The sequence below is a fragment of the Chroicocephalus ridibundus genome, chromosome 3, assembly GCF_963924245.1.
Source record: "Chroicocephalus ridibundus chromosome 3, bChrRid1.1, whole genome shotgun sequence".
NCBI classification, from domain to species: Eukaryota; Metazoa; Chordata; class Aves; order Charadriiformes; family Laridae; genus Chroicocephalus; species Chroicocephalus ridibundus.
This window is the reverse complement of record NC_086286.1, coordinates 97,115,620-97,141,273: the sequence shown is the minus strand read 5'-3', so window position 1 is coordinate 97,141,273 and position 25,654 is coordinate 97,115,620. Positions and strand designations below refer to the sequence as shown.

The 25,654-nt window shown below is 38.8% G+C and overlaps 1 protein-coding gene across 7 annotated transcripts in view; it reads left to right on the top strand.

The window, feature by feature from the left end:
- Positions 1 to 19,034, top strand: part of ADGRB3 (adhesion G protein-coupled receptor B3) — a 468,213-nt gene extending 449,179 nt beyond the window's left edge. For 5 of the 7 annotated variants that reach the window (XM_063330256.1, XM_063330249.1, XM_063330252.1 and 2 more), the window contains 3 exons: positions 8,090 to 8,125; positions 15,816 to 15,920; positions 17,877 to 19,032. In XM_063330256.1, coding sequence (XP_063186326.1) covers positions 8,090 to 8,125; positions 15,816 to 15,920; positions 17,877 to 18,065 — 330 coding nt within the window. In that variant the 3' untranslated portion in view covers positions 18,066 to 19,032. Of the gene's footprint in view, positions 1 to 8,089; positions 8,126 to 15,815; positions 15,921 to 17,876 lie in introns of all 7 variants that reach the window. The other 2 variants (XM_063330255.1, XM_063330254.1) reach the window with 2 other exon arrangements.
- Positions 19,035 to 25,654: the final 6,620 nt, after the last annotated feature.

Below are 25,654 nucleotides of genomic sequence, written 5' to 3'. Positions count from 1 at the left end.
TCAGAAGACACTACTAAGTATGTAGCAGAAAATGTAGTAAAATATAATAAAATATGATAGAAAATATTTAGTCACTTCTAACTTGGCAAACATATTAGGTTTAGGAAGCTGTATTTTGGTCCAGAAAGCCGTAAAGAGTTACATTATTAAGCCAAACCGAACCCAGCATAATTCCATGTATTAGGAAAAAAACAGATATTAGGGCAGATCAGAAATGAAAGGAACTGTTTTGGCTTTTGTGTCTGCCTTTGTGGTTCTCAGCACTACTTGATTATATAGCATTGCTTCATCTTTTCATAAGGATGCGCTGCAATGAATTGAAGATAGGAACATGAAAAAAATTGTACACAGACGAAAATCAGAGTCTCAAGCAGATCCAGATAAGCAGATACAGCTGGATAAAGAATATGATTCTGGTCTTGTGTATGCAATGTGTAAGAAGCAAGGGTTGAGGTCAAGTCCCAAAATGCTATTGGCTAGAATTGAGCAGCTGGATTCACTTTTACTGCTGCCATAAACAAAATAAAGAAAGGAGGGCAAGGGATTTTTTTCAAAATAATTTTGATCTCCAGCACAGTACAATTTTAGAAGATTTCAAGACCTTTCAAAAGACAAGGCTTTGTCAGACATTGTGGAGCAGCAAAACCTGCAGCAGGATCATTTTGTCCACATTTTTCCAGACAGAGCATGACTAGACCATCCTTAAAGCAGAAAATCCTGAGCAGTAGGAAGCCTCCTTCTCCCATCAGTTCATACTGCTCTCCCACCCGAAGTCCAACATAAAAGCACAGGGATTTCTGCTCTATAGGGGCAGTTCACCTTTCACTTTTCTGAAGAAACAGTCAAGATCCAACCCAGCTTCTGATTTCAGAAGTGTAATTATGAACCCACAAACACCTCTAGACACAAAAATACTGCGGACATAACTTGCGCAACTGGACACCCAGTAAAATACAATATACGTACATAGAGTAGTTGTTATTTGTCCACTCATTTTATGGTAGATGCTAGTCTTCGTGGCCATAAAACTGAACCAGCAGGATTAGAGGACACTGGAAAATATAAACCCTAAGTTTTTTCACAGCATAAAATAATTATTTCTTTTAAATTTAATTTCCACCTTACTAGTGAAACACCAGAGTACTGTGTTGCAAGGAGGCGGTTTGCAGAAATATGTGCATTATCATTCTAAGAATTCAATATGTTTGGAAAATTTAGCTTTTGCGTAACATCTTTACCTTCCTAAATTCATAAAATCAATTATTTTTTGTATTTTGCACATTCCAAGAGACGATCAGCACTTAGAACAATATGTGCCTGTTCAAATAATTAAAAAGTGTATATAGAGATAAACAGCAAAAAAACCCAAAGCTATTAAAAATGAGGGGTGAAATATCAGGTCTTTTTCATGTTCTCTTTCATTTAGACTTCGTATTCATTATGATCACCGGAGATGGATGTTTTGGAGCACAAGTACATATGTCCTGACTTTTAACTCTGCAGGGAGGATCCATCACCCCTACTATTAGATATCCAAATGTAGGCATTCCCCTTCTGATATTTGCCCCCCCTTTAGAGTCAATGAGAAGAAATAGGCACTTTTAGGCCACTTCTAGACATCTGCTCCAAGATGAAGTAAATCACATGCCCTCAGTGCAAGGGTCTCTCTTCAGGTGCCAGAGAGGAAGCTAGAATTAGTAATTCAGACAACATCAACAATGTCAATGTCCTAAATTTAGTCAGGTGAATCCTACAGTGTGTCACAAACTTTATTCTAATTTTTATATTTTTTTTCTCAAGAAAATGCATAGTTGTGAACAATCAAATGCTTTCTTATATATGGAAGAATTTCAGCTTTCAAAAGTCTGTGAATGCCATAATATTTATATACAAGTATTGCCCAAATAAATATAAATTTAAGGGTCTGCAGATTCCCAATGTGCAAGTCAGTGCTTTTTTATTTTATTTGGTATGTACCCAACAGTACTCATATGATCATAGGCACAAGCAGGCATATTAGTACATCACAGAGTTTCTTAGGAGGAGTAATTGAACATCTGGCTAATCTCCTGCACATCCTTTATATGCATGGATTAAAACTGGATTTGCTACCTTGGCATCAAAGTGGCTTGGAGTGTGCTCCTTCAGTTCACAATGTTTTGATTTTAATGAAGGCAGCACTCTTGATACACTCTTTTGGAATGTTTTTTTGTTTTGAAAATGTACACTCAAAGTGGTGTGCTCATTAAAATTAAATTACTTTGAAGTGAAGTAGTGCATTCCCAGCCACTTAGATGCAAGGAAAGGTTAGGAGGTTTAAATGCAGAGGAAGAAGCTGATCTCTGCAACATATCTCCAGGATAAGTAATTCTTTTATTTTTATTTTTATTGTGCAAAATAAATGCAAGAGGGAGTAGATACCAGCTGCCTGACTATGCGAGGAGACTTGCATCGTTGCCTTTGTAGAAGAATGACAGGTTCTTTCAAGGGAACTATGGTTAGTGTAGTGTGAGCAGAAGTGGAACAGAGCTGAAAGAGACAAAGACTTTTAACTATTATAAGAGGAAGGGCATGCAAAGACAGACGCTAGAAACATTTATTAAAGGGAAAAAAGAGCATCTGCTTTAGAAGAGCAGGAAGAAAAGGACTTCCCAAACTGTTTGTCACGTAAAGGACTGTAATTCTCTTTCCAGTCTCTTATCTTCCTTATGTATTTTTCTGTCTCAGTTTCTGCTGTGAGATCTTTATGTGGAGAAAGACATAAAGCTCTTAGCTGGGAAGTTGATTTTGTGACCGAAATAACTCTTCTTTACTAATTCATGAGAGCTCTTAATACATTCAAAGAAAGTCAGCTCCGGAGATCCTTGGCCAAATCGCCAATGTGGGACTATAGGAATAAAAACCTGTTACAGCTGAGAAAATAAAGGGATCCATTAACGATAGTGAGATGCAAACTAAAAGTAAGGGTCTAGATAAAGAGAAGAGAGAAAAGAAAGACAGACAAGCGGGGGGGGAAAAGAAAGAAAGATGGCAGAAATGGAGAAGAATCTCAAAATGAAGGTGTTAAGGAGGAATGAAGTAAACGCATCAGGAGAGGAACAAGAACAGGAAAGGAGAGAAGAAATATGCAGTTAAAACAATCAATCTTGTCAATAACGTAACAGAGCATCAGGCAGAACAAAAGCAAAATAGTGTGACGTCATTTTGACTTACGCTATGAGAAGTAAAAAAGAGAGAGAGAGAACTAAAATAGAGAGATGAGCAACACAGGAACTTCCTCTTTATCATGTTTCCACATTGCATTTATTTTGTTTTATTCTCCCCAGCCTAGGATCTTGTATGTCAAATCTCATCTCAGAGTGAATTATAAACTGCTGATAATAAGGCTTTATATTAATGGAAGCATGGTTATAGCCCTCACTATAATATGGTATCTCTGGTTTCAATTATACTTTGCACAATGCAATATATCTTCAGGAGTATCTCATGTAATTAATCAGGTAGTGGTGTAACACAGACTAGAATAAGGAGAAAACCAGGCATTTGTCGTTTTACAGAGATGGAGAGGGATTTTATTAGTCATTTAGTGAGAGCAGCTCTTTCCTGGTGCCAGCGGATCAGTGAATGCTGGTGTATGGAAATTATTCTTCAGTATTCTATTTTTGTCCCCCAGCGAACAGAGTTTAAAGTTGCTCTGGAATTACACAGAGAAGCTATACATGATTAGCGACAAGTAAAATTGATTTAAAATAAATTACTACTGCAGACCTTCTTTCACAGAGTTTCACTCTGGTCCTGTCATAAAGGCAGGGGGAGGGAAGGATTGCTGTCAAATGGATTTTATCAATTAAGATCAAAGAGCTGTAGAAATCAGAGGTGGAAAAAACCTTGTCAGGTCATCTCTTCTATCAATGCAAGAACATTTTCTACAGCGTATTTCTCTAATACATAATCAAACTTCACTTTCAAGACTAGAGTGAAGGGCTGCCACTCTTTCCCTTAGCAGATTATTTCGTAGTTACATAGACTTTCTTTATTCCTGAGGGCATCTCTGAAATTTCCTGTTTGGTTGGTTTTTTTCCTATTTTTTTGAATTATGACTTTTCAGATTTTTTCTCACACCAGCTTAGTTTATCAGTGTTTATATCCTTCTGAGTTTTCTTAACAAGCTTCTGTGTTTGCCTTTTCCAGAGGGAAAGTTTAAACAAGCTGTATCACTCTTTTACCCTTTCCTCTTGATCCAGCATTATTAACTCTTTAAAAGTACTTTTTGCTGCTTTTCTCTGAAATTTCCCCAGTTTACAGGCATGATTTAGCTTCTGTCAGTGTAGGGCACCAATGCAACTCACTGCAATTGTTCAGAAAGGGCTGTTCACACCCACGCCCATGTAAATGGGACTTGACTTATTTTTGTGTAGCATTTGTAGTTATGCGTAGATTGCAGTTCAGTAGTTGCCCATACCCCTCAGCTTTTTTAGAATTGTCCCAGCTATCTCTCTGACGCTGAATAATTGCACGTGTCTTCAGCATTTTAGGCAGTCCCTTTACTAGTTAACCTTGCAGGTCTCCAGCATTAGGGCTCTTCAGCTTGGAGAACAGATGACTGAGTAGTGAACAGGGAATGATTATGTGTATTTCCTATAACAGAAGAAACAGGAGCATCCAATGAAATGGCAAAGAAGGGATAAACAACATGATTTCCCGTGTCACGTTATGCATATTTAAATTGTCAAATTCACTACCTCAGCACATTTTGGATGTCAAAATTAAGAATAATTAACAATAATTCTAAAACATGATGAGTTTTAGATAATGTAAAAAAGCGTTGTTAAGCTCAACAGAGTAAGCTCCTCTGACGGCAGTTCCTAAACTACTGAAGAACTAGGGAGGGTATTGCAGCAGAAATGTCACTTTACATTTGCCCTTCTCTATATCATTCCTGAAGCATCACTGCAAAACCTGGTCAAATACAATTCAAATACAAAATACTAAATGAGGCAAAATAGTTATTGGTTATTTGTATTCCACTAATATTAATACTCAAGCAGATCTCCAACTGATCCTTGAAAAATACACCAGCTTCCAGTCTAATTTTTTTGTTGGCTAAAATCAGTCTCAGTTTTGTAGGTGGGTAAAAGGAACAGCTTTTTGGAAAGAAACATACTGCTGTGACCAGTTCAGCAGTTCATTTGACTCAAGAGGGGTTTTTTTTCCCTATCTCCACGCAGCTGCTGGCTTACGTTAATGCAAATTGTAGAATGGGACAGATGGTTGATTTCTGAAAGAATTTAGGTGTGTGTGGAAAACCCCATTTTTCTCATCCAAGAGAGACACAAGTAAACTTCATTTAAGAAAAAAAAGTATATAGACAATCACACTGAAAGTGTGGATTTGCATGTTTTAAACTTGTTGTATATCATACAGAAGCTAGGAGAAGAATTTGGTAAAACAACAACTTCCAGTTGGGACCAAACCAAAACTTCCATCCTCATAAGTCAAGATTCCCAATGTCTTCATGCTTCTGAATATGTGCCTGCTCTCAAAACATAACACTGCAGTCATTTCAAGGCAGTGATGTAGTAGCCAGGAGGACCCAATCGTGGTGGTGGCCCGTACCTAGTGGTGTCAGTGACAATATTGCAGATGACTGTCAGTGGTGCAGGATCACATTCGTAACCAGCACCCTTTGTTTTTCAGAAACACGCAGAACTTCGCTGCTACTGTCCAGACATCTGGCAGCTACATGCTTTTTATGTCTGTGGAGAGCAAGCTCTGACAGCACTTGTGCTGTATTTCACCTTACGCAGCCATGGAAAAAAGTGAAGCACGAGCACAGAACAGATGTTCTTTACTATATAAATTCAAAATAAATGTGTTTGTGATAGATTCTTGTTAAGCCCTCGAAAAATCCTCACTGAGATAAACCTGTGGTATGACCTGTTCGGTCAGAACTGCTGTAATCTAACAGCGAAATTGCAGTAGTTACCTCTTTCTGACAATAGCACAGTTAAATATGTTGCAGTCTGTTAGACATGTAAAGAGTGATATGGTTGGCTGGCTGCAAAATCTAACAATCCAGCTATGCCAGGAATATTTCCACTGTGTTCAAGCAGATTTAAGGCAAAATAGAAATGCTCTGATTTTATAAATCACAGTATCTAGCAAATTACACATTTCTTCCTAAATTTTCCATGTTTTCACTTAGGGTTCTCAGTCAGATGATTCAATGATACCAGGTTTGTTACCGAACTGTAGCTTAAAAGTAGCTTTTTCAAGCATTTTTCAAAGCTGCTCGTGTAAACGTCACCTCGTTATTTGCTGTACATGTTTCTTCTTTTGTATCCACAGAGCCTTTTCAGTGGTAGATGTGCTCTAATTGCCCCTTAAAAATAGATTCTTCCTCATTAGACATAAGTAGATTTTTTCAGCTACTGATTTTACTTTGGAATGATAAAGGCCTATGTCAAAGGTACCGTGGCCCCCTTAATATGAGTGAGGAGTAAGAACTTAGCTGCTTTCAGAATTTGAGCATAATGTTCCCATATTTTTGTCACAAGCAAGACCGTTGCTGTTTCCGTGTTTTCATGATACTTATTTTTGCAGAATTATTTGATTTATTTTTAAATACTCTTTTTAAGGTGTGCTAGGTTAAATCAAGCCTTGCTGATTAAATATAGCTTCTCCAAAGCTTGTAGTTGGTGGTTGTTTTAATTGTATTGTAGACTGTTTTTTCATACTGCCTCCCAGCTCTTTAGGCATCAGAGTGTGTCAACAGTGCTACAGTGATATTCCAAATACCACTGTGGATTGGAGCATCAAAATTTTACTACAAAACCAGACAATATGTCACAAAGTGGTATTATCAAGGGCTCAGGGACCAAACATTCTCCTCTTCCTACAACTGAAAAACTTGTAAAATTATTTCTTTCAATTGCACAAAAACAAAACAGCTTACTAAAACCTGCATGTTTGTTAAAGCAAATAAAATCAAAGTCTAATGAAGTCAGTAACGTTATTCGTCTTGACATAATGGGTTTGATTTGTATCTCACTGCAGAAATTAGGTGCAATTTGAAAAGGTTTATTCACCAAGACTTAAAGCCATCCTATCCTACCAGAAAAATTAGGGTTAAAGTGTAGAGGCAAGCCTTTTTGTTTTCTTGGGGTACTTTCCCCTTCCTTTAACTCTCCTTCCCGAAGGGGAATGTATCTTTTCTCTCCATTCACATGTTCTTTGCACTCTTTTTTTCAGCTCTTCCAACCGCTGTTTCTACATCTCTTCAGCCTATTGCAAGCCATTCAGTTTCCAACCTTAGAAGAAAAAAAATATTTTTCACTCTTTATAATATTTCTGCTTCTTTGCATAATTTGGCTTTATAATTGGTATCTTTTAGAATCTGTAAAAAAATCTGTGCTGAATTATTTGCGATATGTGTAAGGAATCATATTCTGTTGCATTTTATGAGTGACTACTTCACTGGTAAATCATTCTTGCTTTATATCAGATGCTTTGAATCAGATTTGTCATAAGTGTAGAACAAAATCATTGCTTTCTCCATCCAGATGTCATTGCAAACAAACAAGCTGAAGCTATGGGAAGTGTAGATGGCTTCGGCTTGATTTTGCTATCAGTTATTCCATTAAAATCAATGGAGTTGTACCAATGTAAGCCTCATATAGGAAAGAATCAATTTCTGTATACCTATACAAATCTAAATCATAGATACATATAGGTAGCTGTGTAAAAAGTATAAATATGATGATAATTTGTAAATACCACAGAAAGTATAGAAATAGGTATATTTTATACACCAACAGGTTCAATTGCATGCAAATAACATGCACATTATGCATCCTGGTGAAATGCAGCCTGGTTTATTTCAGAGAAGAGAATATCATACTGAATAAACTGTATGCAAAGTCATGCATTAATCTTAAATTACCAAGATAAAATCTACAAGCTCTCACAGAATACCTAATATATATCTGATAGGAAAACAAGAATGTTATTTAGACTCATTAATATGATTTGGTGAGTAGTCCCCTTGTTAATACAACCTCTTTTTTCTTTCTTTTTTACTGCTTAATAGAGAAGAAAATCACGTTATTCGGACCTTGACTTTGAAGTAAGTTTTACTGAATTATTCCTGATTATTAAAAGTATTTTCCTAAAAGTAAATGCGAAGTGTTCATTTACCAGATTTTAGCCTTCTGACATAGTAGATGTCATAGGGTTGTTCAATTGGTACTGTACAGAAGATGATGACCAGATGAGCAATTCATTAAGACTACTTTGGTGCAACTTGTTTCTAAAATATTCTGAGATCAAACCGTCATATTGCAGTATTAACCATCATGGTTTCGGTTTTTAAATTCTCTGCCTCTTCATTTTCATCTTTTTTTTTTGTTGTTGTTGTTTTGTTTTGCTGGCTATCTATCTACTGAAAAAGTGTGACACTTCTGCAGGACAGGCCACATTGCTGTAGAAGGTTGCTTTGTTCAAGAGACTCTCAATCATTTGTTCTATCTCTCCTTCTTCTATCCTAATTTACTGGCATATGAGTTTCACATAATCCCAATAGTGATTATGAATGTGTCAAATTTTGAGCAATGAAGTGCTGCAGTTGCCAAAGGTTATGGAACACATGCTATATACAAAATGAAGTTCATGTAAGATTCTTTAGGTTGGATATCCATAATTTCAGACTTAGACCCCATTGAATGAGAAGGTTCAGTTGTGTTAGTTAATGACCATTTTGTTCTGTCTCAGTCAGTATGATTCTCTCAGAGATTTGTTTATTTGAGGTTTTTTGCTCTACTCTCTACCAGAAGCAATACAGGAGTTGGTTTTCAAGGGCATGTTAATAATTTATGGATTTGGAGTTTTTGCATAGGTTGTCTGTTCATGCACGTTAATAGTTTGATACAATTCTTCATGTGTCTCCAGAGAAGTTGAACAATCATAATATTTGCATGGAAGCTACAGATCTCAGGCTAAACTTTAACATCCAGTGATCAGTATATATCAACCAAAACTTTAAAAATCACTCTCTCTGTTTTTGTGTACAAACAAAAGCATTTTTTATTATTATTTGGGCTGTAAGCACAGCAATTGTACTTTCAGATTTCACATTCTAGTCCATGGAAGAGACGGAGGGAGAACTAGCAAAATGCAGCCCTAGTAGTGGTCATAGAAGCCTTGCAATAAAAGAAGGGTTTGCTTTGGTGACCTGCTTTTGCTGAAATGATGACTTTCTATGTCCGATTGTGGTTACTTGGTAGTTCAACATGATGCCTTAATCTCTTATGTCATTTTCCCCCAGAGGCTATAGCCACCTTAAGCAGTCATGTAATGTCTCAAATAAAGCACCAAAGATTCATAGTAAACTTAAGGAAAATAAAATGAAGAGATTATCCTAAATATGCTTTGGGATAAATGACTAGACAGGAAGAAAAAAAAAAAACAGGAATCAACAACAAAATTCTGATGAGCAAGCAATTCTAAAATTAAATGCAAGTAACATGAACAGAAGTTTTATAATTATAATGATATAAAGAATTCTGAGCTTTACTGTTCTTTACTGAAAGGTAGGAATATCATGCCATTCACAATGAGAACATTCTCTGTGGCAACAGATACTAACACATTCTTCTTACCACTCAGTAGAGCACAGTCCAACACCAAATAAATACCAGTAACGCTGTACACATTCTGCTCTCAAGAATCAGGCCTCCCATTACATATTTCCTTTTGACTCACATAGCGTATTTAAGATGCTTACACCTTTTTCTTGTCTTGTTTGCAGTATTGTTGCTCCGTGGCCTAATACTTTTAGAAGTATGATTATAATGCAGGAAAAGGTATTTATTTGTAAGAAGGGAAGGATGGGGCCATTGGGAGTGACTGCTGAGGAAGTAAGAGCGGCAACGATACTGTGCCAGTTGCTGCTGTGTTTTAGAAGTACAGACTCAGACTAACCCCATCTCACTTCTGTGTTTTATGGTTCCTCTGATTAAGCCTGTGGGCTTTCCTGTGTTCTTACACATAGCGTGGCTGTCTGTCTGAGGTAAAGCAAAATCAAAAAGCCATAAAATATTCAGATAGCCACCCAGATTCCTTTGCTCAGGCATACTGATGAAGGGAATTGAGATAGTGTTGTGTGTCCAAAATACTGCTATTCTGATATTTCAAACCAGCGTGACTGCAAAATAGAATAGAGCCTGGAGGTGAGGTCAAGCTAGAGTGATTGGCCATACTAGTTAAATGTTTAACACTTTCTCTGCTTTGTCTGTGGCCAGTGCCAGCTGGCAATCTCTGAGACAATGTTTTGAGGATAACAAATGCTATGGATGTGGCTCTGAGAATAACAAATGCTAAATACCCAGTATGGACAAGACTGTGTCAAGCTTGGCTCTCCCAGCAGTCCCTACACCCTCAACCTCTCACACATGTCTCTCTCTGTCCATACAAAACAAACCGTCAGGCTATGCCTGTCTTACTTAAGACATTTGGGGGAATATTCCTGGGTGCCAAAATGCCAGTTTTCATATGGATGAGTTTTTAGAATGATCTTTACTATTTTAGTTTGTATCACCCTTGTCTCTCCAAACGGTTCCTGAAATGTCCTTAGGGAACCAGTGCAACCTAGGTGCCATTCACAATAGGCAATTTGGTTGTAGACTTCTTATTTCAGAGACTAAGAGAATTTTTTAGCATTCGTGGAGAACATTCCATGCTAGATGGTACCACGGAATGGTCTTGGACATGTTTGACTTACTACAGTAGAGTCAGAGTTTCATTGTTTAAAAAAAAAAAAAAGACTGTGCTAGTGGGCTGCAATGCAACACTCACCTTAATATAGACAATTTGAAGTAAAAACAAAGAAACACATGACGACCAATTTTTTTTTCTGAGGGCCACAGTTAAAACTCAAAGCCAGTTGCTATGTAGTGTGAACACAGGCAGATCATGACTGTACTGAATGCCATAAAATAGTCTCTGTCCCTGTTATCTCCAATATATGTAGAAATACAGGTGTAGTTTTAAGGGCTTTTGCGATGGACTATGAATAAAAGTCCTGTAAGTGGGTAGTGTTATAGAAAGCTTATGTCTCTAGTCAAAGGAGAGAGAGAAAAAGATGACAACCAAGCTGGCCAGCCGGTATCATAGATTTTAGAGAGAAGTCTCTCAAGAACTGGGCCACCTGTATCTTGTTTTCCCTTTTTAAATAATTTACCATTACATTCATAAATTATCCCTTTATGTAGAAAAAAAGAAGACAGACTGTAACATACTGGGTTTAATCTGTAGGCAGGAAGTATTACTGCTAAATAATATAACGTCCACTATTAGATTTTGCCAAAGGTTGACTAATCTATTTGTACTGTGAAGTTTGCTAAAATGAACAGTCAACATACAACAGCTTTACGGCTCTTTTTTTTGCTATTAGCAAGAATTAGTTTAGACTCATTTATGCAGTCCGGTATCCAAAACATGACCGAAATTCATAGGTCTGGGGAGTTTTGGATCCTTGCTGCTGCTGGCTGTGGTAACCCCGGCTAAGTGCCCCCCAGCCATTATGTTGTTTTTCCCCAAAGCTGGACAGGTAGCTTTTTCATGAAGGCTCAGCACTAACACTTAGCTGTCAGATCAAATAAAATTCATTGTAATTATGTTGAACAGAAATACAGATGCTGTGGAAACTCCCAGGGGGACTTTATAATAGGTGTGTACTGACAAAAACATGCAGGAGAGTTAAACAGTGTTATTGACTTGCATTTTAGGATTCAAGATCACAATTACCTTTAAATTCTATAGGAGGGTCCGGCTCCTGGATTTCTTCAGCCATCCACCCCACTCTCCCCTTTTTATGAGGCATTCATTGGATCTCCTGTGGTAATAACATTTAAGCCAAATAATTCAGAAAAGTGCCTTATTATACTGCTCCCCAGGATTCAAGTTCTCTCTGTCTCTTTTTGAGCTCCACCTATGAGGGAGAGAGAGCAAGGGAACAGAGGACACGTGTGAATACCAAAATGTCTTCTTTTCTTTCCACAAAGCAGTAGACTCTCACTAGCAATAATGCTAAATTGATCAACAATTGCTGGAGCTGCATTCTTTCAAAATTTTATCTGCAATAGCTATTCATTATAACAACATTAAAAACACAAAAGTTTAAAATCATTCTCTTTACTAACCTGAAGACATCTCTCAAAGACAAAGGTGAAAAAAAAATATGCCTGCAGGGAAAAATCCTTTCTGGTTCCTAAGTTTGGCAACTGATCATACCTATAACATCTTGAAAACACAGCATGTTTCCATTATAGGGCTGGTAAGGCATTCCCCCATCTGTTCTTTTCACTTAGCTCTTTTGTACAATATTTGAGAGAGAGCATTTTTACCTGTGACAAGATAGAAAATCTCCAAGGCAAATTGAAGGACTTTATTATTGTTGTTGTGGTGGTGGTGGTTATTATTATTACTATTATTCATAAGATTGACCACAAAACTTCATGAGAAATTTGTGCTTGAGCTGGTGTTCGGATAAAACCCTGTCATAAATGAAAAAGGGAGCTGGATACAGAGTTATGTTTGACATCCTTCCCATCTTGATGGTAGCCATCCGCACTCTGAATCCTCTTCTGAGAGTAGATGCTCATCAGAGTTGGCCTTATTCTTTTCGAAACACACACTTGGTGTTACTTGTGAGTAGGGGTAAATATGTGGAAGGGGTGTCAGTGCAGCCTGGCCTCCTTTAGGGCATGGGGGAAAAGAGTTACAGAGCCTGCAGGAAAGACAACCAGATGTGTGTCTGTAGCCTGGTGGCTACTTCAGGTGCTTCTGGAGGGGATGCAGCATTAATGGACAAATCCCCAGCTGCACCTAAATAAGCTGTGCTTGGAAAGGGCAGCATGAGAAGCTCCTTTTCCATCCTGTTTTCATCCTACTACTACAATTGTCCTAGTATATACTGGTCAGGATCTCCAGCTCTGTATTGATAAATCTTATGTATTTCTAAGACTGATAAAGCTGTGTTTTCCACATTTCCCATTTAATAGAGAAAACAGATTAAATGCCCACAAATACTTTGTTGGTTATTTTCTCATAAAAGACAAAGAGTTACCCAACAGAGAATATTTTCTAGAAAGAAGATAAGATAGTGCTTTCTAACAAAGAATTTAAAAGAAGTGTAGAAAAGAATCATAGAATGGTTTGGGTTGCAAGGAACCTTAAAGATCATCTAGTTCCAACCCCCCTGCCCTGGGCAGGGACACCTCCCACTAGACCAGGCTGCTCAAAGCCCCATCCAGCCTGGCCTTGAACACTTCCAGGGATGGGACATCCACAGCCTCCCTGGGCAACCTGCTCCAGTGTCTCACCACCCTCACAGTAAAGAATTTCTTCCTAATATCTAATCTAAATCTGCCCTCTTTCAGTTTAAAACCATTACCCCTCGTCCTGTCACCACACTCCTTGATAAAGAGTCCCTCCCCATCTCTCCTGTAGGCCCCCTTTAGGTACCGGAAGGCTGCTGTAAGGTCTCCCTGGAGCCTTCTCGTCTCCAGGCTGAACAAACCCAACTCTCTCAGCCTGTCTTCATAGGAGAGGTTAAAAAAGAAAAGTTAAAGTTGGAAATTTAAGTTACTGCACCTTCGGTTCAGATTGTTCTTTATAAGCAGTGGGGAGGGGCGGGTGTCAGTGGGTAGGAATTATGGAATGGAAGCCAGAAAAACACAAAGCAATGAAAAGATCCATAGGTACATGTGCATACCAGTCATTCTGCTATTAAGAATAAAATTTGAAGCCTTTTTTTCTGGCAGGCTTCCCACTGCAAGTGTTTAATTTCTCCTCCCACCTGCTTCTCCTCAGGAATAATGTAATGAACTGAGTAAGACATTTGCATTATTCATATTTGCTATTTAACGAATTCTTGGGTACACGATTCAGGAAAATATCAGAAAGTAGCATTCTTTGTATTCCTAGCCTTCTATTAAAAAGTTTCCAACTGGAGATACTTGTTTCATAGTCATATGCTTATTTCCTGCTTTTAGAGCCAGTATTTTAACCTACCAAATCTGTTTTAGTCCTGTGAGCATGTCTTCTTTCAGCCAATAATAATGTTTGAGGCAGAACCTTTCTTTTTTAAATTCTATGTGTATGAAATTTGCTACATATCCCTGTCTGCTGTAACAGCAGTAGCTTAAAAGCATCCCTAGGAAGTCGCTTAAGTGAAACTCCCCTCATAAATTTAGATCAGCTATCTCTAGTTATATTGCATTTTGCAAGGAGTTCCTCACCAAATCCTGAAAAATTGTTTCCCTTATTCACCCCACAACTCGGGTTAAGTTAATAGGTCTTTAATTGCTTTCTGTATCTCATGTCTCTTTTGTGAATAATGTTGCCAATTTCCTGTTCTCAGGAGTGAAACAAGTTCTCAGGCTCCAGTGTAGCTATATTAGTGATGATATGGTTATTACGGCATAGCAGTAGAAATGCATGATCAAGAGAGCAGCCACAATTAATGACATTTATAAACACGGAATGCAAATGAAAGATAAAAGTTAAAATTGGTATTGGTAAAGCAATATTTAGGGTCAGATACCACTGACAAATGCCACTCCGTTTTAGGTGGTACTAACCCAGACTTGGCCAAAGCGTTGCCGGCCGGGAAAGGTCACACTCGGGCACTGCGTACTGAAGTTCGCAGGGTTTGTCACGTACCACGCCAGGGAAAATCAGGCTTGACAATTAGTGGACGTGCATAGAGGCTCGTGTCCTGCACCTCTTCTGGCACCATTATTGGCTGCTGCCATGGCTGTAACTCATGTTCAGGCAGTTACAAAAGCTTAAGAAAAGCCACACTGAGCCTATCTGCTGTTGGACTGAGGTGAAGCATCCTCAGTCCCTCCTGTCCCCCATCCACCCAGACCACAGAACCGTGAGACTGGCTGAACGGTAAGCAGCCTTTGGCTTTGCTTCAGAAGCCAGTCTGAATCCATACCTGAGCGTGAACTTGTTTGGAAACAACGCAGATGGTAGGCTTGAAAACAGGCTTTACTCTCCATGTATATCTGCCAAGGCGGATACATAGCCGAGGGTCTACTCCAACTCGGGGGGCTGTTTGGGGTCCCCACCTTTTGCAGAGGAGGGCCATATAATTAGTTTATGTGGAAGAGTGTCCTGTGCATAGGCTAGAGGGAGAGTGGTTTCCAGTTGCCCAGTCCATGACATAAGAAAGCAAGTAAAACTGAAAAACTGTGCCTACTTTTCTTAATATGAATGCCATTGCAACTGCAATTTACGATGATCTGAATGACAAGAAGACGTCTAACTAAAAAGACATAACATTTGGGCCTTTTCCATTTTGGGCCAAGATTTCTGAGTTCAGTGTTGTCATAAAAATTATTCCGATAGGGACCATTACAAACCGCTGTTGCATTCCTATAGAAATTAAAATATTAGCATCCATACTGAAAACAGAAATTCTGGAAAATATTCCTAATGTGCAAGAGAAATATACTTCTAAGAAGCCGCCACCACTTTCAAAATACTTCTAGGCTAGCACAAAAACAGTGTCCCTTAATTTCAGCAACTCAATAAATGTGGGCTAAAAACAGTCTCTTGTGCACAGGAAGAACATTAAACAGAGCAGAGAGAAGGCTCAGTGCAATTCACTTCCATTGGTTGAGTCTATAGGGAAAAGATGGCCCTGCCAAATTCAATTTACTTTGTTATGTCAAGGAAAATAATGCTTCTCTTAAAAAAAAAAACCCAGATTCAATTATAAATATAAGCAATTATGTTCCATTTTGCAGAAGGTCATGCATACAAGAAAGAGGCACATGGAATTGTTTCAAGAGTTAAATCAGAAATTTCAGACGCTGGACAGATTTCGGGATGTGCCAAAATCAGGCAGTATGGTAAGTTTTCCTTCTTAGATGTTTAAAATATGATGGATCCTTAACAACAAAAATGAAACAAAAGTCCTTTTAATTCAGTATATTTCCTGAGAAGACCTCAGTCTGCGCTACCTTTAGATAGCCTCAGAAAATTAGAACAAAAGATATTTTCAGTAATCTAACCTATGACAAGACTCATTAGGTTTTACAACTAGACCATAACTAACTCACCGACATCATTATAGATGACAAGAAATTGAACTGTAGGGAACACATTTCAAAGCTGTATGTGCCTACCAAGTCTAAAGGACTTTATACAGAGAAAACAACTCACTAATGTAATTTGGCCAATAGGGCTTTTCCTCTAGCCAGGGAAACAGATATTAAATTAGTTACTACAAACAAGTCCAGCTAGATTCACCTGTATGTGAGAAGGTCCAGAAAGCACACAGGGTCTCTGTAATGCCGTGTCTTTTCCATAATAGGTTTATAAATATTTACCATGGGAAAGGCAAAAATTAAATTATCCTGACTTGACTCTGCTATCATCATAATTCAAATTTATACACACACACACACTCATACACACAAGCATAACACCCTGACTACATCTGATAATGAGAGCAAGGAAATAGTTGATTCTGCCTAATTAAAACAGCTAATTTAGTGTGACATATTTGTTAGCAGTAATATTATGATTAGTAATAATTTTATATATAATTTTATAATGTGAAAACTGTATATTAAATGGAACTGAGCTAGAATCATTGTATTCTATAACTTTTTCAGAAGACCTGCTCTCAGACATGAAGAAGAGGTATTAAGCAGATGTGAGGCCAATGGATTTACATCATTTACATCATCTTAATCCAGCAGAAATTTGGCCCTGATTCTTTGATGAATCTTTAGTTGTGATATGTGTTATTTTGCAACCAGTTGTCGCTCACTCCCCCTTCTGAGATTTGCTGACATGTAACGTTTGCATTCACCTCCTTATTTGAGATTTTCTGTCCATGTAAAGCTTGAATTAATTCAAAATCTCAAAGGAAATCTCAGTGGAAGAGTTGCGTTTACTCTGTTTTGCATCGGCTCTATGTTTTTGAAAGGTCTGCTATAAAAGCTGGCTAGAGGAATGGTCTATCTGTGAGACAGACAGTCAGAGAGTGATCCAGGTACCTAAATATAGGCATCTCAGGCTATTTTGGAGAGCCTCAGGTGTCTTAGTCTACAGCATGGTACAGGCAGTGATGACACAGGACTCAAAGGAGACTTGCATCTCTCATGACAGATAGTTAGAGATCAGGCAGAAAATCCAAAGGCATCTAAAGTGGTGCAAAAATGTTAGGTTAAGTAAGTCCCACCCAACATGACAGCAGAAATCACTAACTAAATTGGTCTTAGTCCATAATGTCTTTTACCCTATAAAAATTAGCATTCAAAAAAAATTCATTCAGTAGAAAATAACCAGCTTCCAGCCGGTTGATCCTAATATACACGAGCTCATTGGCCTGTAAAGCAAGGTAGCTCTCCCAGCATTTTCAAGGACTAGGTTTCGGTGGTTGTCATGCACCTGCCCCAATTCAAAATCCAGCTGGCAGTCTCGGTTTGAAACCACTCCATATTTCAGACAGCATGCTCTTCTCCATTACCTTCCCTTCTCTTCTCCCACTTTTCTACACACCCGCTATTAAAAAGATGGCTATTGGTACTGGATCACTCGGCCATTCCTCATGTAGATTGGTTCTTGTGAAAGAAAGGGCTTATCTGGCAGCTCAGGTGAGGAGCCTGCCAAAGTGTTGATTGTTCACAGAGAAAGAGTCGCAACAGCGCTGAACACCCGCCAGCCCGGCTCCCTGCAAAGTCATTTCCACTCTCTGCCTTCTCTGTCTCATGAGAGCACACTAGCAATCAGCCTTATAAACAGAAAAGCCATTAATTCATCCTTGGTTTAATTCTTCTTTCTTCTCTGGTCTTCAGGAGAACTCAGCACCGAACAAGGCTCCCTGGGACAGTTACAAAACCACAGGCGACTACCCACACTATACAACGATAAACGTATTAGACACAGAGGCAAAAGATGCTTTAGAACTCAGACCAGCAGAATGGGAGAAGTGTCTGAACTTGCCTTTAGATGTGCAAGAAGGTGACTTTCAAACAGAAGTTTAACAAAACCGAAAACAAACTGAACAAAACAAAAATAATTCATTGCACTGACAATAAAGAGACTTGGGGAATCCTGACGCTCCTGTCTGAACATTGTGACTACTTTATGTCAGGCTCTTCCTGTGCCAAATGTCAGTGGTTTTTTTCGTACAGTATTTTCCCACTAGTGCGGCTAGTGGAGAACCAGGTGTACAATTCTTACCATCGTGTGTTGTAAGTACCCGTGGAATGGATTTGTAAGGTAATCTTTATAGATAAACCTCAAGCAACGATTCATGTTGTAACAGCTTCATTTGGTTTAGTTTTCAAAAAACTTCACCATGAAGCACAATGTATATATTTATGCAGTTTTTAAAGTTTATAACAGTCTGTTTGGCCATTACTACACTTTTTACTTTATAATATAAAAGCAAAGTTTTTGTCATTAAATGAATGTCTGTTGAGCTACATTCTTCATTGCTTTAAATGCAATAAAGTAATAATCTCACTTTTATATGAATAATATATTTCACATCTTTATTATTGCAGTTTTCTCTGGAAAGCTCAGAGTAGCTTTCTCTGCTGCAGCTGTGTATAAAATATTTAAAATGTTGTATGGTGTAAATAAACCTTTGTCTACATATCAGTTTCTTAGTGCATTTTATTCTGTATTTGCTAATCTTAAATGCGCGTATTTATAAAGTTTTCTTTAAAAACACACATACTGAATATGTATTTGGAGTTTTAATAGTATGCTGTTCTAGCTCCTGCAAAGAGGTTCTAAAGCGTATTAGTAGGTTTGTGTAGCCATTCTGCTTTTTCTTAGGTATTCTTTTGTGACAATGTACCATATAAATTGGACTTGTCAGAATACTATTGCAATTGTTTTGTTTTATAAGAATTTTTGTCTTGTTGCAGAAAGACAAGTAATGGAAAATAAGTTAAGCTTCAATGCACAGCACACAAAGAAAATGTTGATTCAGAATCATTACATCTTGTGCATGGTCTTGTTGCTGTATAACAACAAGAAAGTCTTTGAAGATAAAAAAATCTGAAGTATTTTAGACAAAAAAAATTTGAGTGTGTGTCATATTATAAATAAAGAGCAGAGTATGAATTATGTTGAAAATATAGTTAAACAATTAGGAACAGAAAGATTAAATCCCCCTTTCCATGCTTAGAACCAAAAGCAGATCTTCAAAATCTCTCCTCATCTACAGCATAGCTGGGGGATGGGGCGGGGGGAAGAGGAGGATATCTCAAATCTTCAGATGCCATATTTCCAGAAAAAAAAGGTTTCCAAAACTATTTTAGTTCCTGTCGTAGGGAATTGAATATGCTTCAGCCTAATAGCTGAAGAGCTGTTAGAGAGGACGACAACATGAGCACCAATCTGTTCAGGAAGAAAAAAGACTAGAATAGGGGCTTGTCAGCAAGAACTTAACTCAGAGCATTGGTAGAAGGAGGTCATCATTCATCTGTTGAGAGAAAAGTACTTAGGACCAACCCTCAGGAAAGTCTTCAGTTTGTAAATCCTTTCTCCAGGCCATAATAAGGTACTTAAGTCATGAGAAGGAGCCTGACTTTGCCGGCTTTAACTGAGCATCTCATGCAGAGTGCGGACTTCTCTAACCTCATGCTTCCACACAAATACAAAATAACTAGCTACAACCTGGTAGCAAGTTCATTAACCGGTTTAGGTGCCTAGAAATCAGAAGATGGAGTACTCGATATTGCAATACATCAATCAATCAGAACTGGACCTTTATCAAGAGACTGATGCAGAAGGAGGCAGCTGGCCAGGCTGGCTATGCAGCCTACCAACAGCATGCCACTGAGATCAGATAGTGCACCAAAAACCTCTCTCTCTTGCTTTATATCAAGTTCTAATCTAAAAGGGGATTACTTTCCCTTTAGATAAAGATACAAGAAACTGCATGTTTTAAGGATTTCATCCAGAATGGTAGGCATCTCTCAAGCAGAGCATGTTTTACAAAATTTCTAATTTTTGAGACCAAATAAGGAAGCTTCAGTCTCTGAATCCAGATACAAACCTTAGCATCCTCCTTGATTTATCTAAATATAATACAAGTCTAGAGCACTTTGGTTTTTCAATAACTACAGTGCAGAGATTATTTGCATAAGCTTTATATCACCTAACTCCTGGTCAATACTGGTCTACTTAAAACTGCAGAAAGCTTAGGATAGGCTGCAAACTTCTCCAGCAAACATGACAAATTGGTCTATACTCAATACGCTGCTGACCCAGTTGTGCTGTTCTTAATAACCCAGTTGATTTGGGTTTAGCATTAGCCCGTACCATGCAGCAGTCACAAATGCACTCTCAGTGTACAAGCAGCACTGTCCAGTGCCTCTTTATTTAGAGCTTGTGCTGCCCTGCTCAAAAAGTGCTAGACATTTTAATTTTCCTATATATTTCATAGTTAGAAATATTAAGAACGTGCTGAAACCCAGTGGATTTGCCCACTGGTTTGACTGCTTCATATTAAAGCAGAGTTTGTTTTCCATAAGCAAGATGCTGCACGTACTTACAGTTTGCTGCTCAGTGTCTCTGAAATGGTACAAGCCAGACTGAACCCATCAGGAGAGTACAAACTTATATGCCCTGGCCTAAATGTTGGTAGAGCAATGATGAGATGTTTGGCATTATATTATATGCAAATAAAAATTGAGTTGGAACTGCCTACATGATACTAGGCACAGAGATGACGGGGGGCTCTGCATTTGCCTGCCAGGGCGGGCTGGTGCCACTCGACGTGCCCTGTGCTACCTCGCCTGGCCTCCAGCTGCAGTTACAGAGGTGTTCAGGTGTTTGAGGTCTCTGCTGGCCAGTGTTGCTGCAGCTGGCGCTAGAGTATATTGAGGCAGTTCAGCTCAGCCTAGAGTTTACCTCAACCCAATTTAAAATACATAGTCCCTAGATGTATGTGAAAAAACAAATACATTTCTGGGAAAGGCCTCATTTTCTCAGCAGTTTAAATGCACATTAGTAATTGTATAAAAGCATATGCAGTTCTTCTATCTCTGTCTTCCTCTTACAAACACAGACAGAGAAAGATTTTTTTCTGGCAGGTCAGTGCTAAACAAAACGTGGCCTGGACTTCTCAGTGCAGGGAAGCAGTGCATGCAGGAAATCTAGCTGGTCAGCCATACATCGCCCAGACGGCAGTTCAAGGTGTCCATGATTCCACATCCAAGGCTGTGTTAAAATAGTTTGATGTTGCTGGCATAAAAGTGTTAACAAAGTTATTTGCTACATGGACTCTTGCCAATGTGATGTTGTTTAACCCAGAATCTTCTGGGGAGGTAAACTCTGAATTGGTTATTGTTGAACTTCAGCTCATACTCTACAATATCTCTTGGAAAGAAGAAGAAGAAGGAGGAGGAGGAGGAGGAGGAGGAGGAGGAGGAAAGAGAGACTAAGTACTGCTGCAAGGGATGAGAGGAAGAATAGCAGTGCTGCCATGCTGATGCACCTTTGGAGTGCCGTGGGCTTAATGTTGGCATACATGTAATGCTAATGACTCCTTATGATGAAGATTTAGGACAAAGCTGTAACAAAAGACATAAACAGATAAGGGTCTTTTCCATTTCATTCATGACAGTCTGAATTTCTTCTTAATCAGTGAAACAGTGGTCTTGTCTAGGAAGTATTGTCTTGACACTTTTCCTGTCAGAACATCATTTGCTTCTATGCTGATAAGTCATTGTTTTACACAGGATTAAACTGGAGTAATTTCTTTTAAAAACTAACAAGACCCCGACCAAACGGAAAACCCAAAGCCCCAAGCTGCACTAGGTGAAATGTTCTCTGATGCTTTGCCTTGTCTCCGTTTCCCACAGTTGCTAGGCAATGCTGCACTAAGAGACCAGATTTAACAAAAGGTCTGCTTCCCGCGTGGAAGCAGGCATCCATCTGCCACAGCACCAGCAGTGTGCTTTCCGTCGGGTTATGCAAAAGGCTATGGAAATCTCTGTCAGCAATCAGCAGGTGGAGACATCGGGTATTGATAGTAGACTTCCAGTTCCCCAGGCGTTAGCTGGAGGCTGCGCTGTGTCTCTGGATAAGCCGCAAGGAGCAGTTTGTATGAGCAAACGTTATACCCGCTCTTGACAAGTGAGGCTGTATTGTGCAATCAAGTCCATTCTCATGCGCTGAGGGAAGTAAGCAGAGAGGTACCCAGTTGAATATGTGTTTGGGGAGCTGTGATTCGGTTTGAGACAGGTCTCAGCCAGTACAATGCTGTAACCATTTCTACTTACTTTACCAGAAACATCTTTCCTTGCAAGGAAAGCAAAAGAGAAAGGCCTTACTAAGAGAAATTCAGTTGCCCATAAGATAGGCACGACTACTAACCCTAGCACTCCCACTGAAATGTTCTGTCCATTAATTACAATTGTTAGGTAAAGAAAGGGCCATTTATCTGGTTTTGACAAAAATGTCTCTTAGATCGTCTGCATTGGACTATCCTGTGGCAATGAGTTACTCAGATTAACTACACTACAGTCCTGCTCCTCTTGTTTATTCTGAACTAATTTTATTTTACACATCATTATTTCTTATGAGGAACAGTTAAAAACTTTTACCAATTCATCTTCCTCTCTTGACTATACAGGCTTCTGCTGTAGGCCCCACAGTTATCTCTTTTTCAGGATTACAAACCCGTGCCCAGTTAGTCCTCAGGTGGAAGCCCTTCCCTGATTTCTACCATCCTTGTCTCCTTCTAAAATGAATTTTCATTCAGTAGAGGAAAAAAAAATGTTAAATATACCTGAATTTTAACTTTTTTATCTAACCATTTGATGAAAAATACATGACCATCTCTTTGAGTAAGAAATGGGCATCAGGCAACTTCTCTTAAGTAATCGTCTTGATGAGTGGACTTCAGCAATTTATTTTCTGCTGCTCCTTCCCTGTGTGAGTGTAGACTGACTTTCTTAAGTAGCACTGCAGCAGCAAGACTGGTAGAGAACTGTCTACAGCCCATTGGGTGGGTTTTACAGGCAGAAAGTGCGCAAGGCCTATATAAATCCTTTCAGATGGAACAGCAATTGTTTCCCACATCCTGAAAGTGTGCTGAATTCTGAGCTTTTTTCAGTTTTTGTAACCCCCCTTCCTCCAGCTGTGTGGTCAAAGAGTGACGTCCACTCACCTGGTGACTCTTCTCTAAAATTCAGAATGGGCACCTGAGCCAGGGAAGGGGTTGGGAGCTGCTGCTCATGACCGTTCATCCCCGTGATTAGGAGTTAAGCATCGGTATCCTGAGGGAGGTGGGATTTAAGAAAGAGCTCTAGTCTCGGTGTTTTCATGTCGATTAGCTGAGGCAGCTATCAGGAAGCCCAGCTGGAGATGTCTACTTTTTTGTATGTGTTGTATAAGCAACAACGTGCCTTGTTCAACATAAACAGTCAGCCTTAGGAAACGGGCATCTAAACCTTACATGATGCAATGCTGACCATCAAAAAATCTATGTCCTTTTGTGGATCAAACCCCTAGGAGTTGAAATACTTTTAAAAATCTGGTTCTCGGAATCCAATTTTAAGAACAGCAACAAGCTCATGTTTTTTCCCATCATCAATTCAATGATTTATTGCATTATGTCCCTAGGCTGTTGACTCAGGAAATTGCAAAAGGTGATGCCTGAAGGACCTCATAGTCTAAAAAAGAAACTGGAATTGATTAGTATGTATGTTCAATTTCTTATTTGGCGTCTCCTTGGACCTAATCACTTTATTTCCTGCTCTTCACAAGAACTGTGTGTTAAGAAAAGATTTTGAGAGCTCTGTTTTTAGTAATTGGGTTCTTAAATCAAGCAAGAATTAGCTACAGTTTTTAAAGACAGATAGGTAGAATCCATTCTATTTCATTTAAAATTCTAACTAAAATGCTGTCTTGCCAATATTTCTAGCACAGAACTCTGCAGGGCAATGTAACTCTGCCTTATCATAGCTGTCTAGGTTCTTTCTGTAACCTAAAGTCAGGCACCTCTGAAGCCCAGCTAGACCCAGCCAGTTCTCTAAGTACTAACATCTTTCCATTGATTGCATAGAGAATTTAAAAGACCCCTGAGGGCAATAAAATTCTTCTAAATTAAGCACTAGATTTAGCTAGATTTAGTCACCGACATGTGAGCTAATGTCTAAGCTCCCATTATAATCAGTGGAGAACGGGTCAATACAGTCAATAGAGCCTGAAGACCAATTCAGCTCACCCATTACTACAGGAAGGATGCAGTTAATATGAGATGCCCTATAGCTTTTGAAACGTTTGCGTGGGGATTGCAAATATGAAAGGCAATTTAAGGGAGACCTATGCCCTTCTGGCCCACACCTAAAATGATACTACACACTTGTGTTTGCACAGGTGAATCACAGAATCACAGCTCCAGGGGAAGATTTTCTGAGATGCTCTGGGTTATCCAGCCTCCAGCTATCACTCCAGAGAGGCATGGGGTTATGGGTCTTATGTCAGGTTTGCCGATGTGATATGAATGTCATAGGTATCCTTGCTATCACACATTGCACTCCTTACTCAGAATCCACCTTGCCCGCTCCTCTTCTGAACACTTATGTCTGTTCAAGTAGAGGATACATATTCTTTATAATTTCATTGTTAGACCTCTAAATTCTGGATGTGGATTATCCAGGTTATCCTCCTGAGACATAAAGGATGCATAACCCAGGACAGTCTAATCTGCCAAGTATCAGTAGACTGTGAAAAAGCACATTCTGGAAGATCATATATGAGTCAGCCAGGCATGCAGGAGGAAAATTACAGTGTTATGCTTTGAGCTGGTATTAGATTTCAGCCACAATGTCTGATGTAGAATATGAATGCTTGCCACAGTGACCTGGCACTACAATCTTACTTACTCAAAGACATTCTCCTAACTATTGCGCAACAGTCAAGCTGCTTCTTTTTTGTGCTCTTCTGGCCTTCTGGTGTTCGTATTTCTGGTGACACAATAAGACAAGAAGTTTGTTTACCAGGGATACTGTCTGATCCCTTACAGCCTTTTCCTGAGAGTTAGAAGGTGGTGGTTCCAACCCTTCTAAGATGAGTAGGACAGGGAAGCTTTCCATCTTCCTCATGCTGGCTTCTGACCAGCAGATAATTATGCAAAGAAGGAAAGACACTCCCACCCTCAGAGCAGATAAAGTCAGTAGTAGTCAGTGGGTAGACTCAGGCCATGCTTCTGGGAACAAATATACACACTATTTTTGCCACAGAAACAGGTGGTCCCTCAACCACTCCCTTAGCAAATCAACTAGGCCTTGAGATGCCACAAAAAAACCTGATCAATTCCTCAGGAAAATTACTCAGAAGCAGAAAAAATAACCTGTTATACCATAAAAAACAATGAATCATAACATGAAAAAGGAAGGAAAAGAGTTCTGTTTTATATCCTAACTCCTGTTTTATATCCAACTGTGTTGTAAATGGTGGCTTTCAAGTAGTATCCAGAAAACTATATTTTAAAAAAATTAATATTTTCATTATCTCATAACTAAGAAAATGAGAGAAAATTATAACCATTTAATAACATTCTAAAAGAGGAGAATACACATTTTTCTCTGTTAGGCCTGCAAAG